Source organism: Varroa destructor, unplaced genomic scaffold (assembly GCF_002443255.2).
Source record: "Varroa destructor unplaced genomic scaffold, Vdes_3.0 BEIS01000004.1, whole genome shotgun sequence".
Lineage (NCBI taxonomy): Eukaryota > Metazoa > Arthropoda > Arachnida > Mesostigmata > Varroidae > Varroa > Varroa destructor.
This window is the reverse complement of record NW_019211457.1, coordinates 30989853-31016856: the sequence shown is the minus strand read 5'-3', so window position 1 is coordinate 31016856 and position 27004 is coordinate 30989853. Positions and strand designations below refer to the sequence as shown.

General features: G+C 41.5%; 5 protein-coding genes and 1 long non-coding RNA gene across 19 annotated transcripts; 4 read left to right on the top strand and 2 right to left on the bottom strand.

Moving 5' to 3' along the window:
- Positions 1 to 1137: 1137 nt before the first annotated feature.
- Positions 1138 to 5902, top strand: LOC111250533 (leukotriene A-4 hydrolase-like). The gene is made up of 3 exons (XM_022805959.2): positions 1138 to 1208; positions 3112 to 4638; positions 5498 to 5902. Exons 2-3 carry the CDS (start codon positions 3403 to 3405, stop codon positions 5786 to 5788), a joined length of 1527 nt encoding a protein of 508 aa, XP_022661694.2. The 5' UTR covers positions 1138 to 1208; positions 3112 to 3402; the 3' UTR covers positions 5789 to 5902.
- Positions 1643 to 7947, bottom strand: LOC147756078 (uncharacterized). Its single transcript, XR_015325801.1, has 2 exons — positions 7525 to 7947; positions 1643 to 3292 (listed from the first exon to the last, which is right to left on the bottom strand). It is a non-coding gene; the product is annotated as an uncharacterized LOC147756078 (long non-coding RNA).
- LOC111250538 (uncharacterized) lies at positions 6725 to 10233 on the top strand. 3 transcript variants are annotated; one of them, XM_086986155.1, is made up of 4 exons: positions 6725 to 7053; positions 7272 to 7451; positions 7861 to 8055; positions 9603 to 10233. In XM_086986155.1, the coding sequence occupies exons 1-4, from the start codon at positions 6838 to 6840 to the stop codon at positions 9663 to 9665; spliced, it is 654 nt and encodes a 217-aa protein (XP_086842281.1). In that variant the 5' UTR covers positions 6725 to 6837; the 3' UTR covers positions 9666 to 10233. The 3 variants fall into 3 exon arrangements, with proteins under 3 accessions (XP_086842281.1, XP_086842282.1, XP_022661709.2); XM_022805974.2 differs by having other exon boundaries at positions 6731 to 7053; positions 8731 to 10233; XM_086986156.1 differs by lacking the exon at positions 7272 to 7451 and having other exon boundaries at positions 6730 to 7053; positions 8731 to 10233.
- On the top strand, positions 9864 to 12751 carry Coq5 (ubiquinone biosynthesis protein COQ3, mitochondrial). Of its 2 annotated transcripts, none has more exons than XM_022805972.2 (4): positions 9864 to 10233; positions 10794 to 11033; positions 11333 to 11601; positions 12082 to 12751. In XM_022805972.2, the coding sequence occupies exons 1-4, from the start codon at positions 10018 to 10020 to the stop codon at positions 12293 to 12295; spliced, it is 939 nt and encodes a 312-aa protein (XP_022661707.1). In that variant the 5' UTR covers positions 9864 to 10017; the 3' UTR covers positions 12296 to 12751. The 2 variants fall into 2 exon arrangements, with proteins under 2 accessions (XP_022661707.1, XP_022661708.1); XM_022805973.2 differs by having other exon boundaries at positions 12108 to 12293.
- A 412-nt stretch (positions 12752 to 13163) lies between these two features.
- Trs20 (trafficking protein particle complex subunit 2) lies at positions 13164 to 17076 on the bottom strand. The gene is made up of 4 exons (XM_022805975.2): positions 16782 to 17076; positions 14912 to 15062; positions 14491 to 14576; positions 13164 to 13522 (listed from the first exon to the last, which is right to left on the bottom strand). The coding sequence occupies exons 1-4, from the start codon at positions 16860 to 16862 to the stop codon at positions 13424 to 13426; spliced, it is 417 nt and encodes a 138-aa protein (XP_022661710.1). The 5' UTR covers positions 16863 to 17076; the 3' UTR covers positions 13164 to 13423.
- Positions 17077 to 17149: 73 nt separating this feature from the next.
- Positions 17150 to 26933, top strand: LOC111250534 (paxillin-like). 11 transcript variants are annotated; one of them, XM_086986152.1, is made up of 4 exons: positions 17172 to 17283; positions 17453 to 17818; positions 18833 to 18991; positions 22126 to 26933. In XM_086986152.1, the coding sequence occupies exon 4, from the start codon at positions 22198 to 22200 to the stop codon at positions 23938 to 23940; it is 1743 nt and encodes a 580-aa protein (XP_086842278.1). In that variant the 5' UTR covers positions 17172 to 17283; positions 17453 to 17818; positions 18833 to 18991; positions 22126 to 22197; the 3' UTR covers positions 23941 to 26933. The 11 variants fall into 11 exon arrangements, with proteins under 11 accessions (XP_022661701.1, XP_086842278.1, XP_086842276.1 ...); XM_086986150.1 differs by lacking the exon at positions 18833 to 18991; XM_086986153.1 differs by lacking the exon at positions 18833 to 18991 and having other exon boundaries at positions 17453 to 17843.
- Positions 26934 to 27004: the final 71 nt, after the last annotated feature.

Sequence of the window (27004 nt, the reverse complement as noted above, 5' to 3'; positions counted from 1 at the left end):
ACACTGATCGTCACTATAGGTGCCAAGATCAGGCTTATATTCGATGAGGAGCTAGCCAGCAACTTCACGTCAATGCCGAAGGAACTATAGTAAGTCCTAATTAATTTAAAGCTATTGGCATTACTTGCTAGAGGTTCTGAATTGCATAATTTATTTGTACTGTGTGTACAGATAGCCTTTGTGTTGGATGCTTGAAGCAATATATAATATGAAAGTTGTTACAGCTTGTAGGTGTCTAAAAAAAGATGCCATAAATATATTTTTAGTGATATACCCGTAATTCCATAATAATACATGCTTATGCTTATAATACTAATATATCCAATAATATTTCCTAGTTTACATATCCTAGTTTGCCTTATGTACTTAATAATAAAATTATATTTTCATTAATATAATATGTAAGTTCTACGCAAATAATCTCAGTCTCTATAAGCTCTCGGACGATGAGACTGGCTGTGTGTTTCTGTACATGAGGCGTCAAAATTATGTGGTAGAAACTGTGGGTTATTTTTGCGGGGTGTCGTGATCGCACTTGGAAAAATGTACTGAAAAACTTCATTATGTACAATATAACTTATTTTAGATGTACGACTCAGAGATGGCACAGCGGTAACGTATCATCTAATTAATTGGGTTTAATTTTATCTAGTGCCAAAATGAGACGCTATTTGAAAATCTTTTGTTTATAAACAAATAGACAAACAGACAAACCACTTAAATGGGCTCTGCAGATGCCGAGGATTATGTCTCCTGTTCAGCTTAAATACGTTGACAGGAGTTAAAATTTCCGAAAAGACAATTCACTCGATAATTCTTGAAACTAAAGTGCAAGTTTGAACTTTGCTGGTAGCCCGAATCGGCCAAGAAAATTATAGTCCGCTTGCCTGACGTCTGAAAAAATAATTTCGAAAATAAAGGTATTACAGTATAGAAGCTGCTAAACCACGGCACGAAAAGTTTCGGAAGTATTCCTTCCAAAGATTGTTGTACGTATATAGAATGTGACCCAATAAAAACTAAATAGAAATTGAGATTTTCTATACCTTGGCCAGCATTAACCTCAAATTTTTCGAACTTATTCATAACCTGAGCCTTGAATCAATTTTAATTGAATGAACGACCTCTAACCAATAACTGTAAAATTGACAACAATAAATCGCTGTACTCTCCCTACAACCGAACCGCCAGTATGCAACAAATGTATTGTAAGTTTATCTGCTATTTTTATGTTTGTCTAAGTACTGCCTGATGCACGCATTGTAACAGTTTATAAAAATCGAAAATTACGCGATGTAAATTCGTCTGTGATTTATCATAGATGCCAATGTTAGTAACGATTTCAAATTTGTTCTTCTGTCTACTGAAAATTTTCCTGAAGTATTTTTAGGGTAGCTCATTACAATGTGTGTCAGAAAAACATAGCTTAATAGTAGTTACTATATAAATATTTTTCACGTTCGAAGTTTACATGAGAGATAATAAGGATGCTCATACGCGAACCCCGAAAGTGTTGTCATTCGACTAAAGCCGCCATTGCTTATAGACTAAAGGACCCATCTAGTGGCATCACGCCGGAGGCAACAAATACCTATACAGCCTATTGATAATTTCAGTTCTTGCAGAATAAGACGGACAAATGTATATGAGCAGATTTTATTGACAGCTCTTGTTTTACACTGTTAAATTTACTTTTATAGAAACGTGTGACGGGACTGTCACCGTGCTAACTGCGACGTATTCGTAGACCAATTATAACGAGGAACCTTTTCAGAAAGCTGTTCTGATCCAACTTTTTGTTGGATCGCCATTGTAGTTGTGTTGCATAGGCATTGTTTATCGCATTTACGATATATATATATATATATATATAGACGTTTCAAATTGAGAACTTTACTTAAGAACAACGATGCTAGAGACCTTATCCTTGGAGGGAGTCTGTAATGTATTTCTAATTAGATTAGGCCGTTTACTCATGTTAAAATATGTCTCTATTTAAATATCAAGGAAAGAGGTAGAGCATTTCGAATAATTAGCAGAGGATTTTTTATTACCAGCCTACCGCTGGTATTTTAGTTAGTCTTGTCGAATACATGCTAACATAATGATGCGTTTATATCTGTTCATCATTTAATAGTGTATCAGTGGAGATCAAAGCTCACCGCTGATAATTTTTCGGTTACGAAAGCTCTTTTTCACTTAAGCTCGAAATTTCACAGAAAAAATTATCAGTGAAACCCAAATCCTTGCTTGACAAAGATAGCTCGCTTTCGGCAGAAATACTTTTTTTTTTTTTCTAAAATTTTATCTCTCTGATGTAACTGTATGTGCTCTAACTGCCAAAGCGTAAACTGAATTTCAATATCAGATGAACAAGACGTCCCTCGCTTCGGGCGTATCTTTGATTCCGCATCCTTCAAATGGACGGAGCATGCAACAAAAAATTATTTTTAACGGACAAATTGAAATGGAAAATCCAAAAGATCTTTTTGACTTCCTGATGAGCGGCAAGCGAGGCACGAATCAGCAAACTGTGTCATAGCAAATGTAAATTGAACATCTGATGCTTTGCCGTGTCGTGTACGCCGCGCCACGCTAGCACAAATGATAGACTGATTGCCGTTTTCCCCGATAACTCCTTCCTCTCGTTGCAACTCTTTCTGTCGTTGCTGCGACCAACAGATAAAAGTCTTCGTAATACGATCCTATTCACTCTACATCGTAACAACTACACGACCGGCTTTCGACACCAACTTGTGAGCTACCGCAAGCGAAGATTGCAGCGGAAATAGCGTGCTCCTGACGGCGCTGGCAAATCGCCATTTGCAGGACACCGGCTCAAACGGCAGTTAACTGATGCGCGAGGCAATGGTATCTGCTGCGCAACAACACCTATGCATATGGCTAATTGTAGTAGTTTTATTTGGTGAGATTGACTTATCAAAAGATACTAAACCACTGTTTAATACGAAGGAGAAGTCGGACACGAATGTGCAGGATGGGAAGATGAAAACACTGTCCACAGGTTTCATCTACGATCCAAGTTCTCGCTCGAATCCCAATGAAGCTGTGACGAAAAGATTTCACTGGAGGGCTTCGGTTAATTTTCAGGCTAAAGAGATAAACGCGGTGGTCCGTTATGACGTGATAAAACAGCTGGGAGCGCAGAAGATTGTGCTTGATGCCAGTCTGGATCTTAAGGTGCACTCAGTCGAAGACGTTGATGGTAACTCACTGACGTTTGAGCGTCTGGCAACGGATATTTATGGTGCGCCTCTGAGCATTAATCTTCCTGAAAACATCAACAATATAACAATAGTGATCAGTTACTCTACATCGCCTACGGCCGGCGCTCTTCAGTGGCTAGAGCCAGCGCAGACCTTGGAAAAAAAGCAGCCATTTATGTACTCTCAAAATCAGCCCATTTTCGCGAGAAGTATGATCCCATGTCAGGATACACCGCAGGTGAAGATGACCTTCTTTGCCGAAGTGCAGGTACCTGAAAGCCTCGTAGCTCTAATGGGCGCCAAAAGTGTCGCACCGAGACAACCTCGTCAAAATAAAACAACAACTAATGAACTTCAAGAAATTAAAAAAACAAAGATGTTTCGATTCCGCCAGGACATACCTGTTCCAGCGTATTTAATCGCAATTGCTGTGGGTGACGTAAAGTCTCGTCGGATCGGTCGTATTAGCGAAGTTTGGGCAGAGAAAGGCTACCTCGAAACAGCCGTTCACGACTTCAGCGACATTGACAAAATGTTGGACGCCGCTGAACGCATCGTGGGATCATACCGCTTTGCTATGTATAACATCCTGGTGCTTCCCCCGTCATTCCCTTATGGAGGAATGGAAAACCCTTGCCTCACATTCGTAACCCCAACCCTTTTGACGGGGGACAAATCACTTACGAACGTGATCACGCACGAGATTGCCCACAGCTGGTTCGGTAACCTAGTCACAACAAAAACCTATGAGCATTTTTGGCTCAATGAGGGCTTTACTGTTTTTCTTGAGCGCAAGATCCAAGGAGCTCTGTTCGGTAGTGATGAAAGAAAATTTTCGGCAAAAATCGGTTACATTAGATTGAAGGATATTATCGAGAAGCTCAGCGACTTCGACGACACTAGGCTTGTGACGAACCTCACAGGTAGGAATCCACATGATATGATAAACCGCGTTGGGTACGAAAAAGGTCATACTTTCTTATGGTACCTCGAGCAGCTCGTTGGAGGCGACAAACCCATGAACGCGTTCCTGAAAAGCTACGTCGATCAATTCGCGTATAAGGCTGTTGAATCTGATGAAATGAAAGACAGCTTCGTAACCTTTTTTGCCACCACAAATAATTTGACATCAATTGACTGGAACGCATGGCTGCATGGCCGCGGACTTCCAAGCTACGTACCCGATTATAGTACCAGCTTGGAAGCACAGGTGGATCGTCTATTAGAAAAATGGCGTAGCATAAATCATAATAATCTGGAACTAGTTTCGTCAAATGATATCAAAAATTTTTCGCCCCAGGAGAAAATTGCGTTTCTCACGAAGATGAACGCGGAAAAAATACGTTTGACCGCGAATCATCTAGAAAAAATGTCCACAGAGTATGGTTTCGATGTCAGCAAAAACAGTGAGGTAAGGGCAGGTTTTAATAATAACATTCTATGGAGGTTAGCAAATCTATCAAATTTTACGTTCGCCACTGCCGCTAACCGTGGCAAAACATGAATGAGGTTTATTGTCAGTAAAAATATATCCGTGAACGGTGCTGCACCTACGAAATACTTTACTCACGCTTCTTCTAGTAGTTTTATCGTGATCAGTACTGTGTTCCGTGATATATGCCTGGCTAGATCTAGAAGTTTTTTTATTTATTGGTTCAATTGAACAACGCATGCTAAGCTTGCCTTAAGTCCCTATCCTCTACACTCGACGAACGTTCTCTACTTGGATGAATTTTTCGATTATACAGCATAAAACGATGAATGGGCCTTCAATTAACTGCTATGTGCAACATTTGATAGTCTCTAGGATATGTAAATTTTATGTGAAATTATAAAAGATCGAAAACTTAAATAGACGATAGATGAGTGTTTCATAACTGCATGTTTAAAGCAATTTCTGTCCAGTACAACCTAAAGCCGTCAATCGGAGCATGCTGCTTATGGTGGCCTGTAACATCTTCGTAAAAATGAAACTACCCAAAGTTAGGTGAATATCGACTGTACATGATCTTAGCGATCAATGACTATAGTATATCCATGATCTTTAGGCTATTGTTCAACTAAAAGTTGAAAAAAATTTCCAAACTATATTTAATTTTAAGTTTTATAATTCCAAACCATACTTAATTTTACATTAATAACTCATATTTAATGACACTTTAAGCTTGTTATGGAAGATTTTAAGTTTTCACTTATGCCTGAAGCTTTTTGTTTAAAAACGAAAATCGAATAATTTGCTTTTCGTCAAAAGTCACTACGCTGTCTTCCAGATTACTACTGCCTGGTTGGTGTTAGCCTTGCGAAATCGTTATGAGCCTGCCGTAGAGCCGACCAAGGGCTTTTTGCGGCGGTTCGGTCGAATAAAGTTCATGCTTCCGCTTCTCGAAGAGTTACTTCGTTGGCCTGAGCAGAAGAGTGCGGCGGAACAACTACTCAACGAAATTAGGCCGCGCCAGATGCAAGTTACTCAGCGACTCTTGGACATGCTGTCTATTAGGAATTGTTCAGTACCAGATAAAAAGGGCAAGCTAGAAAAGTTTAGTGAAAAGGACCACATTTAATGTATTACACTTATTTCAGACCACTGGTTCCGTGCTTATCATCAGGTCAACACAATTGTGATAAATAAATAAACGAATTGAATAAATCACAACTCGCATATTTGCTAAAGTTGACTTTTGTTGTTTTATTCAAAATGGCCACCATCACAAGCCAGTCAGTGAGCTATCACAGAATGTAACGGTTCCGGTTATTTTGAAACTATTACTAGTTATTTAGTACTATTAGCTAGTACTGGTCAATGAACTTTTTCTGAGAAATTTTATTTTAAACAACTAAACAGAAGAGGATCGCCTGTACACTGTAGGTCTTCATCTGTACACGAGGAGACAAGGTGGACGGCTCAAACAAAAGCAGAATCTGAGATACAGCCCGCTTGAAAATGATCATTAATAAGGGCAAAAAATTATGTGCATCTCACTCTATCAAGCATAAAGTGTCCATATTTCAACTGCGAAAAGCTCATCAAGTTTAGCTCTTATGTCGAATGATATTTGACGGTTTTCGTCTTAAGCGTGGCTAAAAAAAGAAAAAAAAAAAGCTTAAAAGGAACTAGATCCAATACAGATAATAGCACAATTTATTCGTGATTGATACGCAGTCGTTTAAACTTGTACAGTCTCTGGACAATGCCTTTAATAGGACATTGAAGTCTCGTTGATGATATATATTATTTATCAAAACTATTCATTTGGCTGTTGTATAGCTACAATCACTTTCTGTCCGCGCTCCATTGAAACATCAGGCCACTTTATGCCACCGGCTTTAATTAGATTTCTATCGGGCTAAAAACTAGGTCTAATATACAAAAAATTCAAGCAATCTCAGCTATTGTGTTCATTCAGATTGCTAGGCGACGATAAACACTCGATGATTTGTTCCCTCAATAGAATGTTTTAAAACTTGGCTAATCAGCTGACAGGTAAATCACTATCAGGTCAAAGGACCTGAACAGCTTCCGCAAACATTTTACAGATCTCACACCAATATAAATACGAGGCAGTCAAGTGCAGCTGAAGGAAAAATTGAAACTTGGAAAAAACTATACCAAATGAATAGGAATTGTTATAAGAAGTTTTTTTTTTCGTTTTGTGGAAACGGCCAAGTGAAGACAGCGGGTGGAGTTACGATTTTGGAAAAGTCGATGGCGGTCTTTGTACTTATTATTTTTGATGCATGTCTTGCGTCATCAAAATTGAGTGAGGAGGGAAAAGTTGGTCATCTGGAAGCCAGTGATAACCAGACACGCATTAGAATGCCCCGCCAGGTAGGTTTAGCGATACGCTATACTTATATATATATATATATATATAATATTGTATGATACAATGAACAGTTGTGAAATACCAGGCTTCTTTTATAATATTCGTAAGCAATGATATACCTAGGATAACTATTAACCGATAAATAATAATGCCAATTGTCAGCGATACAGTAAGTTCTCAATGAAAGTGTGCACCATAGTAATCATTGGAAACCTTGCAGGCGTCTTTTCTTTGTATGGGAGGGAACTTTGCTTCTAATATATTACAAAAGGCGCTAGATCTTAATAGGGAAGCTATCGAACAGGCAGAACCACTTCTGGTTGGAACCTTTCGGCTGGGGGCACTCGACTTAAAAGACGGTCGATTATACGGCGCCTATACCACCAACGTTCTGGCTAAGGTTCGCTCAACGTTTTTTAACTAATCTATTTTCCTATATTTACCAGAATAATATATACAAATGCACAACGTACAGCGTCATAGGACGGCGGCAGCGGCGTCGTTGAGGTAGCCAATACGTTTCACGTTTGATGCACTGGGCTATCGCTGGTTCAAATTCGGGCATTGGCAGACGGTTGCTGTGACCTATGATTACGATGCCGTTGCATTAGTTCAGTGGAAAAACTCCAGATGAGTCCAGCAGGACCTAGCCCGTCTAGACCTTTTAGTGGAGGCAAGCCCGTCATGCTACACCGGTAATTTTCAATATTTATTCACAAAGCGGGAACAGAAAGCTAACAATGTTAGAAAAAAAGTAGTAATAAAATAAACAGTTTTTTTATGAATTACCAACTCGATTTTTCCGGCAGGTTGAAGTGTATTGCAGCGAAAAGACCATTTACCTGTGGACGCCACTATCAATTCGGGCGCCTCAAGTGCTCTTCGATTTAGTGTACCTAGCGAGTATCGCAGCCGGCGAATTTCTGGTGTATTTCGATTGGCTATTTTTGAATATAACGCTTGCAGTACCCCGACCACCGAAAGAGCCTGGCGCTAAGTCAAAGGTATGTCTGTGAAATTTCTAACTTGGTACGCTTTTCTGATTCAGATTGTATTCGATACAACATCTGCGTGTCTAGCGTAAATCCAGTAGAAATCTAAAGAGATATTATTATGGCCTGTTATGTCATTATATCTTTATTGGTGATAATTCAGTGTGCAACTGCTGGAACCCAATACAGTATGTGGCATAGTATAAAACAAAGCAAAATAGAAAAGTAACTTATGAATATGAGCACGTGGGATATTATTGTAAATCGATGTCACAATGAGAAATCTGAAACAAATCTATATTATCTCTAAGTGTATGGAAAAAAATAATTAGCATAGATTTTTTTTGATTATCCACTTTACGATAATAACCACAACAGTATCGGTGTAAATAAATAAAATGTTGAATAAAATTGGAGACACTTGATATTAGGTGTACAATATGCGATGCCTGATTTAGTATCATGAACACCACGTACTTCTTTCGTTTTCGAATTAAGGACTGACATATGAAGCTAACCTCGTAGCAGAAACCTATCCGCCTCTGTAAACCATAAAGATAAAATGATCGTGCGTACTATTAGCATATCATAGTTTCCATTTGGTGATCGACATGTCAAATAAAGACGACAACTTACGCCGATAATTTTTATACCGAATCGATTATACAAACTGACTTGACTGCACAGGTGATTAAGCTCAGCTTCCTGGGAAGTTCTGGATTAGGTTTCCGCTCTCCTACTCGTGGCCCGCTGAGTGCAGCACTTAGTACGATTTTAAATTTGCTAACGCGCACATTTAGATGGCCAGCTGAACGAATTATCGAGATCATCGCTGAAGACCTCACTAAGGGTTTCGTCCAAAAGACCAATCTTCCATTATAAGGAAGCTCGTTACAACCGGAAATTCGAACACGTTCAACTAGTCAATGATCGATAATGAAATTATGCGAGCACTTTTCTCATGGAATATAAGAGGCTCTGAAAAATATCTTTCTTTTTTTTTCTTTTTCCTGGTTTAATCTTGTCATAGGCAACAACTGCCTATTTAAATTATGCTCAGATAAACTGTGGACTGGCTGTATTTGGATTTATTAGCCTTTAGTTGGCCAATTAATGCTAGCTGAACGAGCTATAGTTGGTAAGACCTAATTGCAATTTATTGAAAGGCACAAGCTTTACCAACGTGTAAGGAGTACCGCTTCAATTAAATTGGCCCATTCTGCTGTCACATGGCCTTTATTGACTGCAGTGGTTTCATAATAGCATTAATTCTTCATGCTATGAAACAGGTAGAAGACCGTGTCCAGACAAATAAACTAAACTTCATACTATGCATTTATTGGCCCTCCCATATGGGCACTGCAAAACCTTTATCTATTATATGTCTTTTCTGTCCTCTATATCTACTTTACACCAGCTGACGTCCCGAATATAACGTATTAGTAGTTTTTACCAAATTTCTCAATAAAATCTCTTCCCTTAATCCACTTTTTATTATTTTTTTTATGAGTTAATGAACTCACTCTACAATGATTAACTAATTTTATCACAATAAAAAGACTTCCTTGGGGTACCCACTTCTACGTGACACGTCTGGTATCGCCGTTAGGCATGCCATCTGATGGCTGGTTCTCAACGTGAAACGAAGTGTGTCTATGCCCGCGTTCAAACCTAGACAACACCGTGCCCCTTACCGAATACGTTACCCACTAAGCTGTCGCGGGGGCCTGTGGTGCCCACTTAATTAAACCTTTTAGTTTGTACCCACATAGCGCAAAACTACAACCCACACAGTGAGCCGCCTTGTAGCTGGATTCCTCCATCTGTGTCTTATGCAAAGATCAGCACATCATCCAACCAATCGAATCTCAACCGCGTGCACCTGATACAACGTTCTAAATGTTTTCAGCCAAGTCAAAGTTCATTATCACTGCTAAAGACACAAAGTAACATAACGAGTGAATCCGGTAGACAATGCAAAGTTTAATTAGACCGATCTGCCTTGTCGGTAGCCGCTCTATCCGACCTCTGGGTGCCTGTTGCCCCACTGCAATGCCAGACTCTGTTCGTACTAGAAACTGTTCCGACTCGAAGACCATTTCAGTAAATCAAGTAAAATCCCGCGCGCAAGAAGCAGCTAAAGCTCACAACACAACCTTTGGTTTTGAGAAAATCTCAGCCGAACAGAAGGTGAGTCTATTGACAGATTTAATAAAAGACTGATAAAACAGGCAAAGCGCCGGTATCAGCTATAGCGTTGGTAAGGCTATAGTTGATGGGAGAGACAGGGCGCTGATTAAGTAGAAAGTCTGTTGGAAACACTTTTCAAAGCAGAAAAAGGAAAGTACTATAGAGTTGTAATGGGATACTCAGGTACTTTGTGAAGGTAGTTTCATAGAGTCAGAAACACCTTCATCTAAAGTACAAAAACTGGTACAGTGTACCGAAATCGTTGAGATCTAAGCACGACTCCAATGTACACATTTGTGGCGATTTATGTAAAAACTAAAAAAAAAAATTATTTTTTTTATTTGTGTAGTCGTTCATGAAAGGTTAAACACTTTTGATTCAAACTCTAAATTGCTTAATTACCATTTCACGGTTTAATAAATATTTACTAATTAATTGTTTCAATGAGTACCTATCAGACATGCACGAACATTAGATGTATGTCAAAATTGCATTATCTTACCAATACATTGGTGATTTTTATTGCTTATATCTGGTCGTTACCAATGAACTTCCTCTAGAAAAACCTCGTGAAAGGTGTTTTCGATTCTGTTGCGTCCAAATATGATCTGATGAACGATGTTACTTCGTTTGGGGTTCACCACTGCTGGAAAGATTATCTTGTTGAACGGATTCGGCCTATACCAGGACAACAGCTTCTTGACGTGGCCGGCGGCACCGGAGATATTGCGCTGCGCTTTCTTAAACAAGCGAAAATTAACGGCCTACGGCTGGGCATTCGAAGTGAACAAGATACCAAGGTTGGTGCGGTGACTCACTTAAGTCGTTCACTAATACACTCAAGCGAGCGTATGAAGAGTTCGACTGGTACATACAGATTCATTGATAACAGAGCACCAATAAAAATCAACTGCTTCCATGAGTCCTATCGGACGAGCATTTAACGCACGTCAGTTAAATGACAAACAAAAAATGCATGTTTCATGTGTCCGTTGTATTTACTGGAATTCTTTTAGCGTTTATCCATTCAAAGACAGTATGTAATTGGCGACGGCTAGTTAATGAATACACGTTTGTTTGCAAAATGTGTGGATGGCAGGCTACTGTGTGCGATATCAGCACAGAGATGTTGGCGGTCGGAAAAGCTCGCCCTGGAGTCCCACCTGAGCCCCACCTGACGTGGCTGGAAGGCGATGCTGAAAATTTACCTTTTGAATCAGAGAAGTTTGACATTGTCACCATTGGATTTGGCATGCGTAACGTAACGCATATGGACCGAGCCATGGAAGAGGCACACAGGGTACTCAAAGCTGGAGGACGATTTTTTTGCCTTGAGTTCTCGCATGTTGATAACCCTGTACTGTCTCGGTAAGTTAGCTCGCTAGTATTATCATAACCTTTCGTGTTATTACAAGCAGCTAGTGCAGTATATTTCTACAGATTTCTGTTTAGTGGAGCACATTTACAACACATTTTCAGTTTCCTTATAAGTATATTGTTATTTTTTTGTGGGAGAGTTACTTATCTTCTATTCATATCTGAATTACCTTTATATCCTGAATTATTTCGATTATAAAGTCCAGTAATACATCAACAGAGAAAAACATATGTCCAAGAAAATACATTAGTACTGTTATAGCTGTTTTCCTTTATCTATATTCTGTAGCTGTCAGTTTCAGCTCTAATTTATGCGTTCTCTGCTACCCAATTCTATTCGTAACCTTTTTACACCAGTCTGTCATTCTTTTACCGTAATTCCACCACAAGTGTAAAAGTAAATGGGTTATACGAGTCGTTTCTTGTTATAAAAATAAGTCACATCCCTTTTGTTTTTTAACGGTCCTGCAGAATATATGACCTGTATTCATTTCAAGTTATCCCCGTGATGGGCCAATTGCTCGCGGGTGACTGGAAATCGTACCAGTACCTGGTCGAATCCATTCGGAAGTTTCCTAGTCAGGAGGTGCTTGCTGACATGATTCGCGAGGCCGGATTTAAATGCGTCTCCTATGAAAACCTTTTCAATGGCATTGCGGCTATACATGTTGGATTTAAACTGTAGAGCACGTTCATGAAAATTCAACATAATTAGACAGGATCACAACGCAATCGAGCACGCAGATGCATGTTTCAACAGACACAACCGTGCTGTTTTTCCAATATCGTCATAGAATGTAAGCTCGATTAGTAACTGACAAGTTAACTAATCTACTTAAATCAATTTACTTAAGTCTCGCAATATCTAAGGTGGCCTGTTTAATGAAGCTCCATATTGCAATATATTATGAAATAAATATAAATTCTTAAGTATCGAATAGTGAGTCTGTTTTTGACCAACTAAGGTTAGCAGTTTCTTTATTTCTTTTTTTATGCACATCCGTCAAAGGTAGTGCGACACGTTATTTACACGACAGGATAACTAGAGCCTAAACGTTAATTGACCAGACTAGTCGATTACCGACTGACACTCAGTGATTAGAAATTTAAATAAAATGTCTTCTTATTTCTGTTCTCTGCATTTGAATTTTTTTCGTTATACAGAAATGTATATATTTTATATAACTATTAATGGCAGCTTACGAACCTTTTAAATTGAGTTTTCAACAAATAATAATACGATTGATAGAATACAATGATTATTTACAGAATCGACAAATTAATGAGTATTAAAAGTAAAAAAACACTTTTCGATGGTACAAAAAGTTAACCTTTTGTTCAATCAGTTCTTGCAAAGAGGTGGTGTGACATAGTGTTATAATACTATATTATTATACCTATTGGTCTAACTTGGAGGTAATGACGTTGTAAAGACATTAAAAATATGTGCCTATAAAATTTTCACCCACATGTGTCGCTCAATTCTAGGCACTCCCTCAATGTGCTTATTAACGTAAAATAAAGCATATCAATAATGAAAATGACACAAGCTCTAACGTTCTGTTTGAAGTACTGTCAAGTATACCACGACAAAGGGGCTATTTTATTCACACCTGAGTTAAGAATACATTTATAAACCTTTGTTCCAATGCAACCCACAGATTTTGTAAATAAAGGCACATCGTCGATACCACGCAAAAATAATATACAACGACGAGTTAATCAATAGCTATTTGTTAATATTTTATATATAATGTATATACATATATCTATGTGCAGAATTCCCCCGGCGGTACGGAACGGCGGCATTTTTCTATGAAAGCAGATAACGTTTGGCCAAACTGTGAGCCTTTTTGTCGAACGCCGGTGATTTTATTTCCGTATTGTGCGTATAGAAAGGGTTCAGCGCATGCTGCAAATAATTTTCAAATAGTAATTAAACAATATAAGTTAATATTTATAAATATTATATATATTTAATATATATAAAATAAAACGCGACGAATAACGATCAGCCGACGGTGGTTCTGCATGCTACTAGATAATCAATTCGACGAGACATCATATGCTCTATAATCAGTCGCTGGAGTTAGATCATCACTGTCTTAATAAGTTTTGTCTTCTTTATATGAGTGAAAACTAGTTACCTACACCTTGGTTATTTCTTTATTTAGCCCCAAAACTTGTATTAATTTTACGTTTTGTTATTATACTAAGCTGAAGACTGACTACGTTGTGACTAAAAAGAGATTATCTTGACAACGTGAAAAGGCAAAAGCATGTTTTCAACAACTAAATAAACAGAATTAGTACAAGGTATCACTATGCATCTATCGACTCCTGGCGAACATCCTAGAGGCAAAACGTACCTGTTTTCATTCGAAATAGAAGTACAAAGAAAGCATACAAACAACAAAAAAAAATCCGTTAAACTAAATTGAGTTCGTGAGACAGCAGATGATAGCACGATTGTAAAACCAGTTATTATGGTGATCTGTGTTATGACTCGAACTTGGTTCAATGTGTCAACTTTGCGTCAGAAACCAACATACCGGGCTGCGTTTAAATCTGTGCCTGTACTATGTAACTTTACTCCCACAAGCCGTACAATAAGTGTTGTTGGTGGGACCTTCAGCAGCGACCCCCCTGGCCAGCATTATATAACCATTCAATGCAGACTAAACAAGGTCCTTTAAACTACTTCGAGCTTTGTTATCGGCACTCTGAAGCCTCTAGAAATGATTACCGGGTGACATAAATACTTCGATACTGTTTGTTCTTTATAATGGCTCATTACTTCCTGTTCTATAATGACAAATGGAACAATTACATCGGACAATTACAAAATCGAGAATTTGGGTCTCGCCCAAGAGTGATTACCTTTGTGTAGATTTCGTACATTTCCTGGAAGAACGTTTTAATGCCTTCCTCATTTTTAACGTTATGTAACATTAAGAAACGCATCTCTGAAACACAATTGTAGGCACTATTATAAACATCGATATTATAATAAGTGGACTGGTACGATAGGGAATCGATGATTTCCAATGTAACTCTCATAGCCAGTGGCGGATATAACTAGTGAAATAACTAGAGAGACACGTGCAATGTAATAAATGTGGGCTATATATGAACAGAAAGCGACGTTTTTTTAGAACCAACGGCGCAGTTTACGATGTGCTACGGAGGACAAGGATAGGGCAAAACTTACAATATACCATTGCCAAGTGGACATATGACGAGTCAGCATTCGTTATATAATATAGATCAACTTAAACCATATAACTATGTATCGACTCACTGCTCGCTGTAACGAAGGCGGAAACGCTCCATTGATTAAATTTGTCGACACATTTTAAATACATGGAGGAGTTCTGCTGCGCGTGCAGATCAACGAGATCGAGTGCTGCATGGGCCACAAATTGATTTAGGTAACGTCCGTTGTCCTCGCGCTGAAAGAGAATGCGGTCGGTTAAATTAAAACATAATAAAAACCACAATTTGCAAGTGCATTTATGTTAGATAGCAGTCTTATGATTATATCAGATGCCAGTGACTGAAAATTTTAGATGACTTCGTAGATATCCGAGAACGAATAGTGGTTCAGAAAAAAAAAAAAAAAAACTGTACAATGAAAACCATTACATTGGCGAAATTTCCCAAGGAAAATAATAATAACACATTGACAAAATATTAGAGAGACGGGTCTATTTATGACAAAAGGCATTTCTTTTTCTGCTGGAACTAGTACTTGAGCATGTGGTTTTTAAAGGTCGAATCGTCCAATCTGCACACAGTAGGTTAATGGTTGCACGACTGATTTCAGACACGTTTACTTTTTTTCTCTCAAAAGGCTCAATATAAATTTCATTATTCCCGCACCTCCTTTTAGTGTCTCTCATAAAACTGTCACCTAGAACCAGACCGCCAGAACAGAAATGATGAAACAGAAATGTATGATTGACGCTCTAATTGCACTAGGTCACGTAAACCACAGTGTAACGTGATTGCTTGATCAACATCAAACATTAACGCCTGCTTATTTAACGCTTATCTGTATTTTTGAATCGGACTTTAACTAGAAATATGTTTGAAGGAACTATCTCCGCTTCTTTCCTATCACAAGTGGCGACACACAAATAAGCTGGCCTGTCTTGTCTGTCTGCGGAAATAAATGAACAGTAGGACTAAGTCGATTAGCCTGAGATATAACGGCATCGCGCCTTTAATTTATGGGTTTTTCTGGTGCTACGCTGCAGTTCAATATTCTCAATCGCACAAACAGAAATTCAATTATTAAATTGGTAAAATTTCGTTTAAGGGTTATTATCACTATATAGCACTATCACTGTGAGCGAAGCAACAGAAAGAATTATCAAAAATATTTACAAGTCGTTCAGTGGTTCGCTGAGATATGCATTACACAGATGGTCCACCGAACTGCGAATAAATTTGCCACAATATCTATATGATTTCAAACAGTATTATATTTGCTAAACATTACGGATATCTTACCGATTATTTGGATCAAAGCTAATTTTCAATGATCAAAAATGACCAATGTACCAATGACGCAAAATTAAATTGAAACAAGGCATTTTATATACGCATTGAAGGATCGATAGCCACTAAGCTTAGCGTCAAACGCATGAACACAATCAATAGCCCGTTCTTTTTTCTGCGTGAACATTTCCGATAATTGTGGGCAATCGATTAAAGTTTTCTACGAATTAAATGGCTATAAATAGAAATTAAGTAATACTTAATTAAAAGTTACTCTACAATCAAATATATACGCGTTATTTTCAAATGACCCCATACGATCTTCGTGATGGCACACTGGGTCACGTGTTTAACCGCTAAACTTTAGGACACATGGTGGCTTAGGTTAGAATTCGGGCATTTCGTTTTGTGCTGAGAGCCAGCCTTCTAAAGTTTGTCCAGGGCCATAAGTACAGAACGTAAAATATTTTTGTAAGTAAGTCGATAACTATTCAACTATATCCATACAATCTAACAGAACATTGAGATACGATGCAAAATGTTAATTCGATAACGCTTCAATTTCATCTCCGCAGTGTCACAACCGATCAAAACCATCAAAATTACACTGAATAGCAACAAATTCCACGCGTATGTCTATTTGCGCTTGTGTTACAACACTCACACACCTTTTCACCTTTCGATGCAAACTCCATCTCGAAGATGGGATTGTCATGGTGGCCAACAATGACGAAATAATATGTCGTCATATTTCTGCCACTGCGATTAATCAGCCTTACTACGACTAGTATGCTTTTCGTCGAACCTACAGCAACAGCAGGCTACACCGATAATCGATCAGGACAAGTTCGAATTCCGAAAAGTTCCACTTATTATTTGCTACCAAATGCTCCAACACGGGTGCATACCTCCTCCTGTCAGCTATTTAGCGGTTGACTTTGGATACGCCAGATGTGCCAGCCGTTCTCGGTGAGAGTGTATCCTGTTCTGTCTGTTAGACACTAAACTCTTTTTGTAGCCTAAAATCATCTGGCCGTATCCCGTTTCCATGGTGTTGTTGTCGTAGTTGGACTCGGCTGGCGATCATAGTTGGATACACCGCGTCTGCTCTATAACCTGCCCGGTTGTGCGGGCGGCCAATGCAGATATGCGGGCCTCATAGATCAGTTTGTGAGTATTCTTCCAGCGTAATCTTGACGTTCGGCCTAGTGCAAGTCTAATTCGATTGAGTCAGTTTATGAATAAAGTCAACAAAGCAGCAGGCCACAGTTACTTTCGGGACCTGTGTTGTTGCGCTCTCTTCTCACTAACGCGCGTTAGTATGAGTTTATTGTTACAGGAATAACGACAGCGGCAGAAGCAATAACTAGGCGCTGTACCGTCCATGCCCTTGGGTTTTTTCGCTTCGAAGACGACCGACGCTACGGTTGTGCAAAATGGAGTGGAGTTGACTGTATCGGCGGCTATTTCATGCTGCTGTTATTGTTCCAGGCCGTCCAGTTAGGCACCCCACTAACCTGCTTTCTCCCAGAAGTGTTCGGCCAAAAAGAGCACGACTCAGCGGCGCCCGTGTCGCTTCTATGTGCACCGCGGTCGCGGTGGTACAGTTTCATCGTGGACGATTGTGGATCTGCCCGCTAGAGGTCGTGAGCTTGTTGAGCATTTGCCACGAGCGATTTAGAACTGAGCATTTATCTTGTGAAAGGTGCAATATCAATGCTGTATAACAGGTAGAAAAGTGTTAGAGAGGTCGATTCTTATGGTGAGACAGTTTTTGGATGTTCAGTGTTGATTAGCGTTTATCGTAGAGGCTAAAACCCTTTAAAACAGCGATGCGCTGTGGACGTGTTTCAGGTTGTCAGCATCGCGTGGCGTAGTAGTATAAACCGAACACGTGAATCGTATAGGATCGGTTGGTAATGGTGTATTTATTTCCCTATGAACGTGTTGTGAACGAATAGTATTAGGAGTGTTCGGGATAATCCATTCCTGAAAGCCGGGAATCGTCCTTTGTTATTGTGTACCTTTTTGGGGCTTTCAATACTGGGTATCAAATGTGATGTGCGTCTCCGTATGACTGATAGCGTGACTGCATACGTAGATGTATGAATGGAGTAGACTCGTTCAACCATGGTATAGTCCTTGTTAATTTCATCTGCGCTTTTCCTATGTTAAGTTGCTCTTTTGAGGCCCCACAAGACAAATAGAAACTATATATGAGGCCAGCATCAAAAATGATGAGTACTTTCGCGCTCGTTCCTGATCATACACGGTTGTGCGTTTATAAAAATACGTAAGAAAATAGGATACGGCCCTCTCTTTTTCGAAATTCTTTCAGAGAACTATTCACTGTCAACTGTATATTTCATATATCGATTCGTAAATGTGTTGAATATGGAGGGATCATTAAGTAATGCTTACGTTGTTCTGATTACCCATACTTTTCTGATTATTGTTTATTTTATAAACTGTTTGATGATGGCAACAATGGATTGTTGTTGTGGTAAATCTTTAAGTCCTCTGTTTTCTGGCTATTTTTGGAATCATTGCTGCAAAATGCCATTGGATAATGATCATGTAATGCTCAGTTAAGCGCGACTCCGCTTGTCGTTGTCACCACAATGATAATGCCACATATCTGGCTAGCTACCCAAAACGAGACTACCCAAAAAAAGAAAGACAAAATTCTTACGTTTCCAATTCTGCTGCATTACTGTAGCACCACTGATTTTCATCTCAGTTATCGCCGTCAGTCGTCAGCGCCCAACCCGTAACAAGAGAACAAAACGGCATCCTTAGTAGCAAGACAAGGGACACACCAGCATGTACCATACACCTGCCATCTCCATACACAGGCATCCTATCATAAAAGAGAAGGGTACGTACACATGCATGTACCGACATAGATACATTCATGTACACATGCATATAGAACTATATACATGCCACAAAAGTGCATATACACATGTACGTACAATGGAACGCATTCAAGCTTACATACACTCAACACGCGTCAGCCGGTGGCGTCGCGGCCTCCGCCGCGCGTACATGTTCTGGAGACCTTGTGCGAGCCCACACATAGTATTCTATATATAGCCGGAGTGCCCGTTATGGAGTGCTAAATGGGGGACTGTTTTCGATGGTTTGACGCGCCATCCGGTTGGCGACCACGACAACGATGACGGCTGGCTTACGGCTCCTTAGCCGCTGTTACTGCTGCTATCGGTCGATGGTAGCATGTGGCTGTGGTGGTGCTCGTGGTCACTTTATGTCATTCGTGGCAGAAACCCAACACACGAATGACCGCGAATGCTTTTTTTTTTCTACTATTTATATGAGTAGTACATCAATAGAAAGTTTCGAAGTCAATCCCGATATCTACATCTATGAAGCGGTTAAGTATCCGCGCAATGGCGGGAACGCCAGTGGTCAGCGGCTGCGACAGCTACGGATTACGTACGTATACAGTGTTGATCTGCATAACGCCGCTCTCCTACCCTTTGTGTTACTGTCACCGTTTTGGAGAATATGGTACAGCCGCAGCAGGACGAAGTGGTAAGCCATTAACGGCGCTCGTGTAGACCGCTAGACCAATCGGTGTCCATGGGCCGCAGGTTAAGAGGAGTGTGAGGAGCAAAAAAAAAAAAGAAAAAAAGGGTATCGTAGCAGCAGTGTCGCTAGTGTCGTTGCTGCGGCTATTTTACTAAAAATCGAAGGTGATAAGGCTGCAGCAACAACAGTGCCAGTAAGAATTCGATTGGAAAAAAATCGCTTTGTCAAATAGAGCAAAAAAAAACAGAACGAGAATGTGTTAGAACGTATGCTATTATATTGTCGTTGCGGCTATAGATCGTGTCTTGGTCAATTATTTACCTCTAGCTTTTTCTCACTTGCTATCCTGGGCGTTTGATGACTGCGCGGGGAAGATCTGCATTTTTTGCCTCTATGAACGTATCGCTCTTCGGTGGGGATATGTTTCATGACGAGTGTGTACGCGTGCGTGCCCGTCTACTTGTCTGTCCGTGGACCGCAGTGTCCATTCGAGAAACTATTACTCAGCATTGACTGTCGCTATTACTACTGCTGGACTAATACGAATAAAGCAACTAAAGCAGCGAACCAGCAGCTATGAAAAACAGGCAACTCTCTTATTTTAGCTTGTCGCTCCATGCAGAGTCTGTCGTTTCAGCCGGACGGCCGTCGCTAGTGCTGAGACGAGCGCGGCTGCGGCGATGGCGGTGGCGAGGCCGTCTTCGTTACGGCTCCGTGCTCCGCCTTTCCATGGTTGGATCCGATCCGCCTTCGCCGGCGCTACGGTGCCTGTCATAGTTGTGTGGCTACGGCTATTTGTGGTCTTGCCATTGCCACCGTTGTTGGGACACTGGTAATGGTGATCGTGTGGTATTGTTGCTAGTAGTCGAATGGTTATACGTGAGCGTCGTCTTGGCTTTCGTTCGTCTAAGCCCGTTGGCTGACTTGCTGGCTTGATTGCCCTTAGTTTTTACCTCCCTTCCTCCCAGGCGAAGAACGCGGCGTTGGGGCGACGCTACACTCATCACGGCTTCTGACTGACGAAGTCGTATTTTGTGACTGAGTCAATTGTGCGGTACGCCGCTGAGCGGTTGGACGTTCAGCAACAGCCACTGGATGTGGTTGGCAAAGTGCGTCACTACCCTACCAAGCATAAAAGTTTACTAGATTCAGGGGGCAGCTTAGTACCGGCGACGACAAAGGGCCAAACGCAAGCGAACGTTGAGTGCGTTGCTATTAAGACTGTAGGGTGCGAACATCGCCACTAGAACCAACGAGTGTGTTGATCACTAGAGCTTCTTTGTACTCTCTTAAATCTCTCTTTTTCCGTATCTCCGTAGAGGCGTCTCTTCTTTGCCTCTATTCAGCATTGACAGTCGGCCTCCTACCAACAAAGTCTGCTGGGCTTGCGACCAGGCTATCGCGTGCAGCGCTGCCGTAGAGTTAGTTCGCCTGTACGCCCGCCCGCTCGTTTTCCCCCATGTATTTTGCACGCGGATCCTCTAGCGTACCGTACTGTCTTCCTCAGTTGTAATAACAATTGACTTCGTAGTGGTAGTGACCTGAATTTCTCGTTTGTCTTTGACTGGCCTCAGCTATATAGCTCGATAGAACGACGGTTTAACAGGCGGCCGCGGTGGCGCATCCCCACCAGCCGACCCAGTGGGGCTGTAAGGACACAAAAGCACCAAAGAGTGTTCTAAGCTTTTGCTGGTACAGTCTATTGGCAAGAGCATCGCTCTTGCCTCTGTTCTGTGCCTACACTGCAGCCGTTGCTGCAGCTTAATCCTCCAAGGCACCTCAACATACAGCGAGAAACAGTGCGAGCGCTGAACTAATAGTCGGCTGCGCCGTTCAACGCGACCATACGAAAGATACACACGGCGATAGTGTAGTCGTATTAGCCAGGTGATAGGCGAGGGGCGAGTGTGATTGCCAAAGTAAAGGATAAAATAAAAGGAGATAGACGCAGAGATACAGGCTGGCAGACAAAGAGAGCGCAGGAGAAATCGTGCAGCGCGCAGGCGGTTCGGCGTAGTGGTCTACGGTTGCATCTGTAGCGACCTTGTGACTTCGAGACGCCTTCGGACTCCGAGCCGGCGGCGACCTTTGGCGCGGAGTTGCCGCCCGCTGTTGTTTGGCCGTTGTCGGGTGGACGGCGGAACGCTTCGGAGACTTCGCGGCAACTGACATTATTGTCCTGTGTGTAGTTCAAGTGTGCCGATCGATGTGTTTAGGCAATATAGAGACTGCTACGGAAAAGGATAACTGCAACGTTACACGACAACGATACGGCAACGTGACTAAGATATCATTTAAGCGTGATAGGGAATCTTATATTTGCCGCTATTGACTTGTGATATTGTTGTTTAGTGTGACGTCTTCGTTTGTTTTTGTTATCGAATTTGTGAGTCAACCGTTGTCACCGTTACTGGTAATTTTTCTAGTTCCTGTTTCGTTGTTGTTGGTGTCCCTTTGCAGTGTTCCGGCCGTACGGCCGTTGCGCCTCCGAGCTAGCCACCATTATTGATATCAGCTTCGGCAGAACCCCTGATGGAGAACCTCGACAATCTCCTCGCTGACCTGCAGTCGTCCCGGCGCGACTATGAGGTCAGCTACAAACGATCAGGTAGTATGGAGCGACGCGAAACCAGCCCCCGAACAACGACATCCAGCTCCGTGGTGGATCGTCCCGTTACCCCTGTGCAGATCGTGCCAGAAACAGCGACCAAAGATCTGCAGTACACTTACCAAATGCATGATCCCATCTACCAGAATTCGCACGTGATCAAAGAGACCATCACCGCACACGGTACGTCTGAAAGGGCTCAGTCGCCGATTCGTGCGGCCAATAATCTTTCTTATCTAGACTCAATCGTGAATGTGGCCGATGTTACGCCATTGACCAATGGTGGTACTGCATATGAGACCACTTCCGAATATATGATCCGCACGGAGCAGATGTCTTCCCGTCCCAAGTCCCCTGTGTATACCTCACATCGCAGCACGCACCATTACACTTCTGGCTCGTCTAATTCTTTGCCTCGTGCTCGTTCACCCTCGTCCTACCGTGCTAAGTCACCCTGTCCTAAGGTGAACCTCAACCACGAACGCATGGTCGATGAGTTGAAGTCCACCATCCCAAAAACCACTGGTCGCTCCGGCTACTTTGTGCACGATTCTCACCGCGATGAGTACTCGCATCGTAAGTACACCCAAAGCACTGAACCAGCTCCTACACCGCAATCTTACAAAGTTTATTCGAACACAGATAACCGTTCGACTTCTGCGGGAAGCCGGCCGTCGAGTCGTCCTCGAACTCCAACTAATCCGCATGGATCAAGCGCTACCCAGGAGCTGGACAGTCTCATGGCTTCGCTTTCCGAGTTCCGCCTTCGCGACCCGTATTACTCGAGCAGTCACTATCATCAGCCGCAAAGGAAAGAGGCCCGTACCCTCGTCACACCTACCTCCTCACACTCGACGCACTCAACACCTAGGCCGCGCGATTCGGCTCTTGACTCGATGCTTGGTTCTCTTCGTGAGGACATGAACAACCAAGGTGTAAATGCCGGTGCCGGCAAAGGATGCTGTGCGGCCTGTAAGAAGCCGATTGTTGGCCAGGTAGTGACAGCTTTGGGCCGCATGTGGCATCCGGAGCACTTCGTTTGCTCCCACTGCAATCAAGAACTCGGCACACGCAACTTCTATGAGCGTGATGGTGAACCTTACTGTGAGCAGGACTACCATAATATTTTCTCACCACGTTGCAGTTACTGCAATGGGCCAATTTTGGATAAGTGCGTGACGGCCCTCGACCGTACCTGGCATCCAGAACACTTCTTTTGCGCACAGTGCGGCCGTCAGTTCGGTGAGGAAGGCTTCCACGAGAAGGACGGCAAACCGTATTGCCGAGAGGACTACTTCGCTATGTTTGCTCCAAAGTGCGCGGGCTGTAGTATGCCCATCACAGAGAACTACATTTCGGCGCTGAGCATGCAATGGCATCCCGAGTGCTTTGTCTGTCGGGATTGCTTGCAGCCGTTCCAAGGCGGCTCGTTTTATGACTACGAGGGACAGCCATACTGTGAGACTCATTATCACGCCAAGCGAGGCTCGCTTTGTGCTGGCTGCCACAAACCCATCTCGGGCCGTTGCATCACGGCCATGTTTCGCAAGTACCACCCAGAACATTTCGTATGCTCATTTTGTCTGAAACAACTCAACAAAGGCACCTTCAAGGAAGAAAATGACAAACCTTACTGCCATGATTGTTTCGAAAAACTCTATAGCTAGAGGAACTGATGTACAGACAATGCGGAATAGGCTGGTGGCGACCAAGAACCCACGGACGATGTTCACATCATGGACTACGTGCACTTCAGTTTAAGTAAAATGCACGCTATTGACAATAACGAAAAGTTAGTGTCAACAGAATTGATCTTCACCGCAGATCAGAACAAAACCGGCATAACAATGTCAGCTAAGCAAAAATGGAGACTTAGCTCGTCGAAAACCACTCTAACTGTGGTGTCGTACATGGAAATAAAATCGCATACCTCAGCCATTGCTCCGTGGTGTTTCATCAGCCAGCTAACCAACTAATGTCAGCGATTTTTAGCCTAAGGGCGTGCAAGAAGTGTCAAACAAGAATGTAGCTACGAAAGAGAGATCGAAAACTCGCCAAAAAAAACTATTGCATCCGCAACAAGTGTGGTGGTATTCATTTAAATGATGGATATTCATGATGGATATGAGCGGCTTTCGGACGTATCGAGCAGAACATATTTTGAGCAGACGAACGCACCTTGATTGGCGGCCCATGTCGACGTTGCCGCCACAGATTGACTCGACTCGATTCACGATGATCTAACTAAATAGTGGTAATAATAATAATTATAAAAGTAACAACGATTGATGTAATTGATTGTTGTAACTGAGAAAAAATTATACATATAAGATCTACGAACGTTACTTACATATATACATATAGCGAAATAGCTGCACAACGTTGTAAAACCCAGGAATACTTCAAGATGTCGGCGAACGTAATAGTCGACTTAAGTTAACAAAGCCCGAAAAGTATCTAATTTACTATTGCTACTCTTATTCAGTGACCAGTGTCGAGAAGACAAGAACGAAACTTGGAGGAAACTGATAACTAAAATTCCGCTTCATATCCTATTAATGACATGAATCAATGATTGATTAATAAGTTAACTGATTGATCGACCGATTGCTAAACGCCAACAGGAAGACTGGTGCATTCGAAACGGTTCCACATAATAATGCCCTCCAACCTGAGCTAAATCAACTCCCGGAAGCAACGACGCTATTATAAATATCATTAGATAAGCAAAACGTACGTTGTGGGCTTCGTAATGAAAATTTGAATAGATGAATGGACATTAACAGTTTGTGCCTGCTAGCTATTCCTCTTAATTCGGCAGCAATGTCTAATGGCGTTGGCGTTTAGCATCATTTTCTAATTCTTGATAGTTTATTTGTGACGCCGACCAAGCATCACTGGTAGGCAAGGCCTGTCTATGGTGAGACCCCTATTGGCTAACTGATCTCGGCCAAGCTTTCGACGGGAAGAAGACGCCTTTTAACCGTTGAAGCGCTGGCCGAGATATCACAACGGAAGGTCTGCGACAAGGTCCCGAAAGCCTAATCTGGTCCAGTCAGTAGCTAGTCAGGCTCGCCTGCCTTCCAGCCAAAACCAAGCAAAGTCAAGACTACTGTCAAGCCATAAGGAAGGAGTTCGGACGTGCGCCTGTGCGGCCCACGGGTGACTTCTGCTGAAGGGCGGTGCCCAATAGCCGATGAACAACAACGACGTCAAAGAAGAAAAGAGCAGGGTCAAGAAAGTCTGTGGAGATATTACCAGATGAACGAGTGCGACAAAGATAACAACGGAAAGAAATGAGGAGTAAAGTCAGACTGAACGCTGGTTCGGTGCATCGCCCCCGCCTTGCCTTATTTTACGGTATGGGGCGAAACATCCATTTCGCCTTTTGCAGAGCTGCCCACTAGCTCTGGTAAACCACTCGCCTTTGATATGCAAAGGGAAACGCGTCACTATTCACACACAGATATCAGAGACACAGCTGGCTTTGTAATAACCGAAGAGAAATATAATGTACTGTAGTGACAGACGACGCCTATCTACCATGGCTGTCGTGTAAACAAACAGAACCATACTACGCGAAAGTTGTAAAGATTTTAATTTACGTTCTAACAGAGGGAGACTAACAAAGGGTTGTCTAGAGGAGTGAAAAATAATAGTTTATGATAAAGCGATTTTGAGTGTATGAAGAGGATTGAAAGGAAGTGACTGATAACACCGGATAATATAAGTTCTGGGAGGAAGAATGTGTCAAAGTCTCGGCGGGTGAAAAAGTAATGGTATATAATGATGGTAATCATAATAAAGAAAATGTGTTACCTGGTGTTTTCCATGTATACGATCTAAAAAATATTTGCCATAATCATGGGGCGGCGATCCTTCCCAATGTCTGGCGTACATTGTATCTCAGTGAAGGATGTCGACGAACAGAAAAGAGCGAAGAGAAGAAAGTCTTGTGCAAATGGGTCGAAGAAGGGCAGGTCAGTTTGTTAAGGACGGTGTGCAATCTTCTTAGGCATAATCTGAATAAGAAATATATCACTACAAAATAATAATAAGAAGAAGAGGAATAACAATAAGAAGAACAGGAGCAAGAAGAAAGAAGAAGCATAATGAAAGGAAATCAGAAGAAGCTTAATAAAAACAAACGAGATTTTATTTTGAAAGAAGGTATAAATGTCTTGAGCTCTTCAGAGCCCTAAAGCTTAGTGCTATGAAAGAATCCAATGAAGCGTGGGGCTGTTGTGCACATGTGGGCTATTGAACCAAACTTAAAGTTCTTTTTCAACAACCGAAGAGGCGTGGGTGCGTCTTGAAGATCGTTGTCTTTCTTTTTAACGATTTTGAGCTCTTTTTTACCTCTCAAAACGGCCTCGAAATTGTGAGTGTATCCGAATACTCGCTCCCGTGTATGACCACGCATTACTTGCCTCGACGCCGCCCCAGCTTTACTAATGCGCCTGCAAAACCCTGTGCGGATAGCTGCACAATTAAATGCAACCAATCACGAGGGTCGCCATCAGAGCTGATCATCGCAATTACCTATATACATAAATTTCTATAAATATACATCGAGTTGTACTGTAACAAATTCAACACAACGACAACAACAGCAACAAAAAATCGATATTGACAAAATAAAATCTGGTTATTAAACGTGTGTCAAGTATTTTTCTTCGATTTGCTTACGTGTTTCGGGTTCGTTTGTTTGGCGCGTTTTTCAGTCACCGT

What these genes read in the sequence shown, in the direction of transcription:
- LOC111250533 (XM_022805959.2), top strand. Translation starts at nt 3,403, where the DNA reads ATGTACTCTCAAAATCAGCCCATTTTCGCGAGAAGTATGATCCCATGT. An exon ending in ATGTCAGCAAAAACAGTGAG is followed by an intron (nt 4,639 to 5,497) that starts GTAAGGGCAGGT and finishes GCTGTCTTCCAG; the next exon opens with ATTACTACTGCCTGGTTGGT.
- LOC111250538 (XM_022805974.2), top strand. Translation starts at nt 6,838, where the DNA reads ATGAATAGGAATTGTTATAAGAAGTTTTTTTTTTCGTTTTGTGGAAAC. An exon ending in GCATTAGAATGCCCCGCCAG is followed by an intron (nt 7,054 to 7,271) that starts GTAGGTTTAGCG and finishes GAAACCTTGCAG; the next exon opens with GCGTCTTTTCTTTGTATGGG. An exon ending in AGCCTGGCGCTAAGTCAAAG is followed by an intron (nt 8,056 to 8,730) that starts GTATGTCTGTGA and finishes TTGACTGCACAG; the next exon opens with GTGATTAAGCTCAGCTTCCT.
- Coq5 (XM_022805972.2), top strand. Translation starts at nt 10,018, where the DNA reads ATGCAAAGTTTAATTAGACCGATCTGCCTTGTCGGTAGCCGCTCTATC. An exon ending in AAATCTCAGCCGAACAGAAG is followed by an intron (nt 10,234 to 10,793) that starts GTGAGTCTATTG and finishes AACTTCCTCTAG; the next exon opens with AAAAACCTCGTGAAAGGTGT. An exon ending in GAAGTGAACAAGATACCAAG is followed by an intron (nt 11,034 to 11,332) that starts GTTGGTGCGGTG and finishes TGTGGATGGCAG; the next exon opens with GCTACTGTGTGCGATATCAG.
- Trs20 (XM_022805975.2), bottom strand. Translation starts at nt 16,862, where the DNA reads ATGACGACATATTATTTCGTCATTGTTGGCCACCATGACAATCCCATC. An exon ending in TTGCATCGAAAGGTGAAAAG is followed by an intron (nt 15,063 to 16,781) that starts GTGTGTGAGTGT and finishes ATTCTCTTTCAG; the next exon opens with CGCGAGGACAACGGACGTTA. An exon ending in TGTACGAAATCTACACAAAG is followed by an intron (nt 13,523 to 14,490) that starts GTAATCACTCTT and finishes AATTATTTGCAG; the next exon opens with CATGCGCTGAACCCTTTCTA.
- LOC111250534 (XM_022805966.2), top strand. Translation starts at nt 22,198, where the DNA reads ATGGAGAACCTCGACAATCTCCTCGCTGACCTGCAGTCGTCCCGGCGC.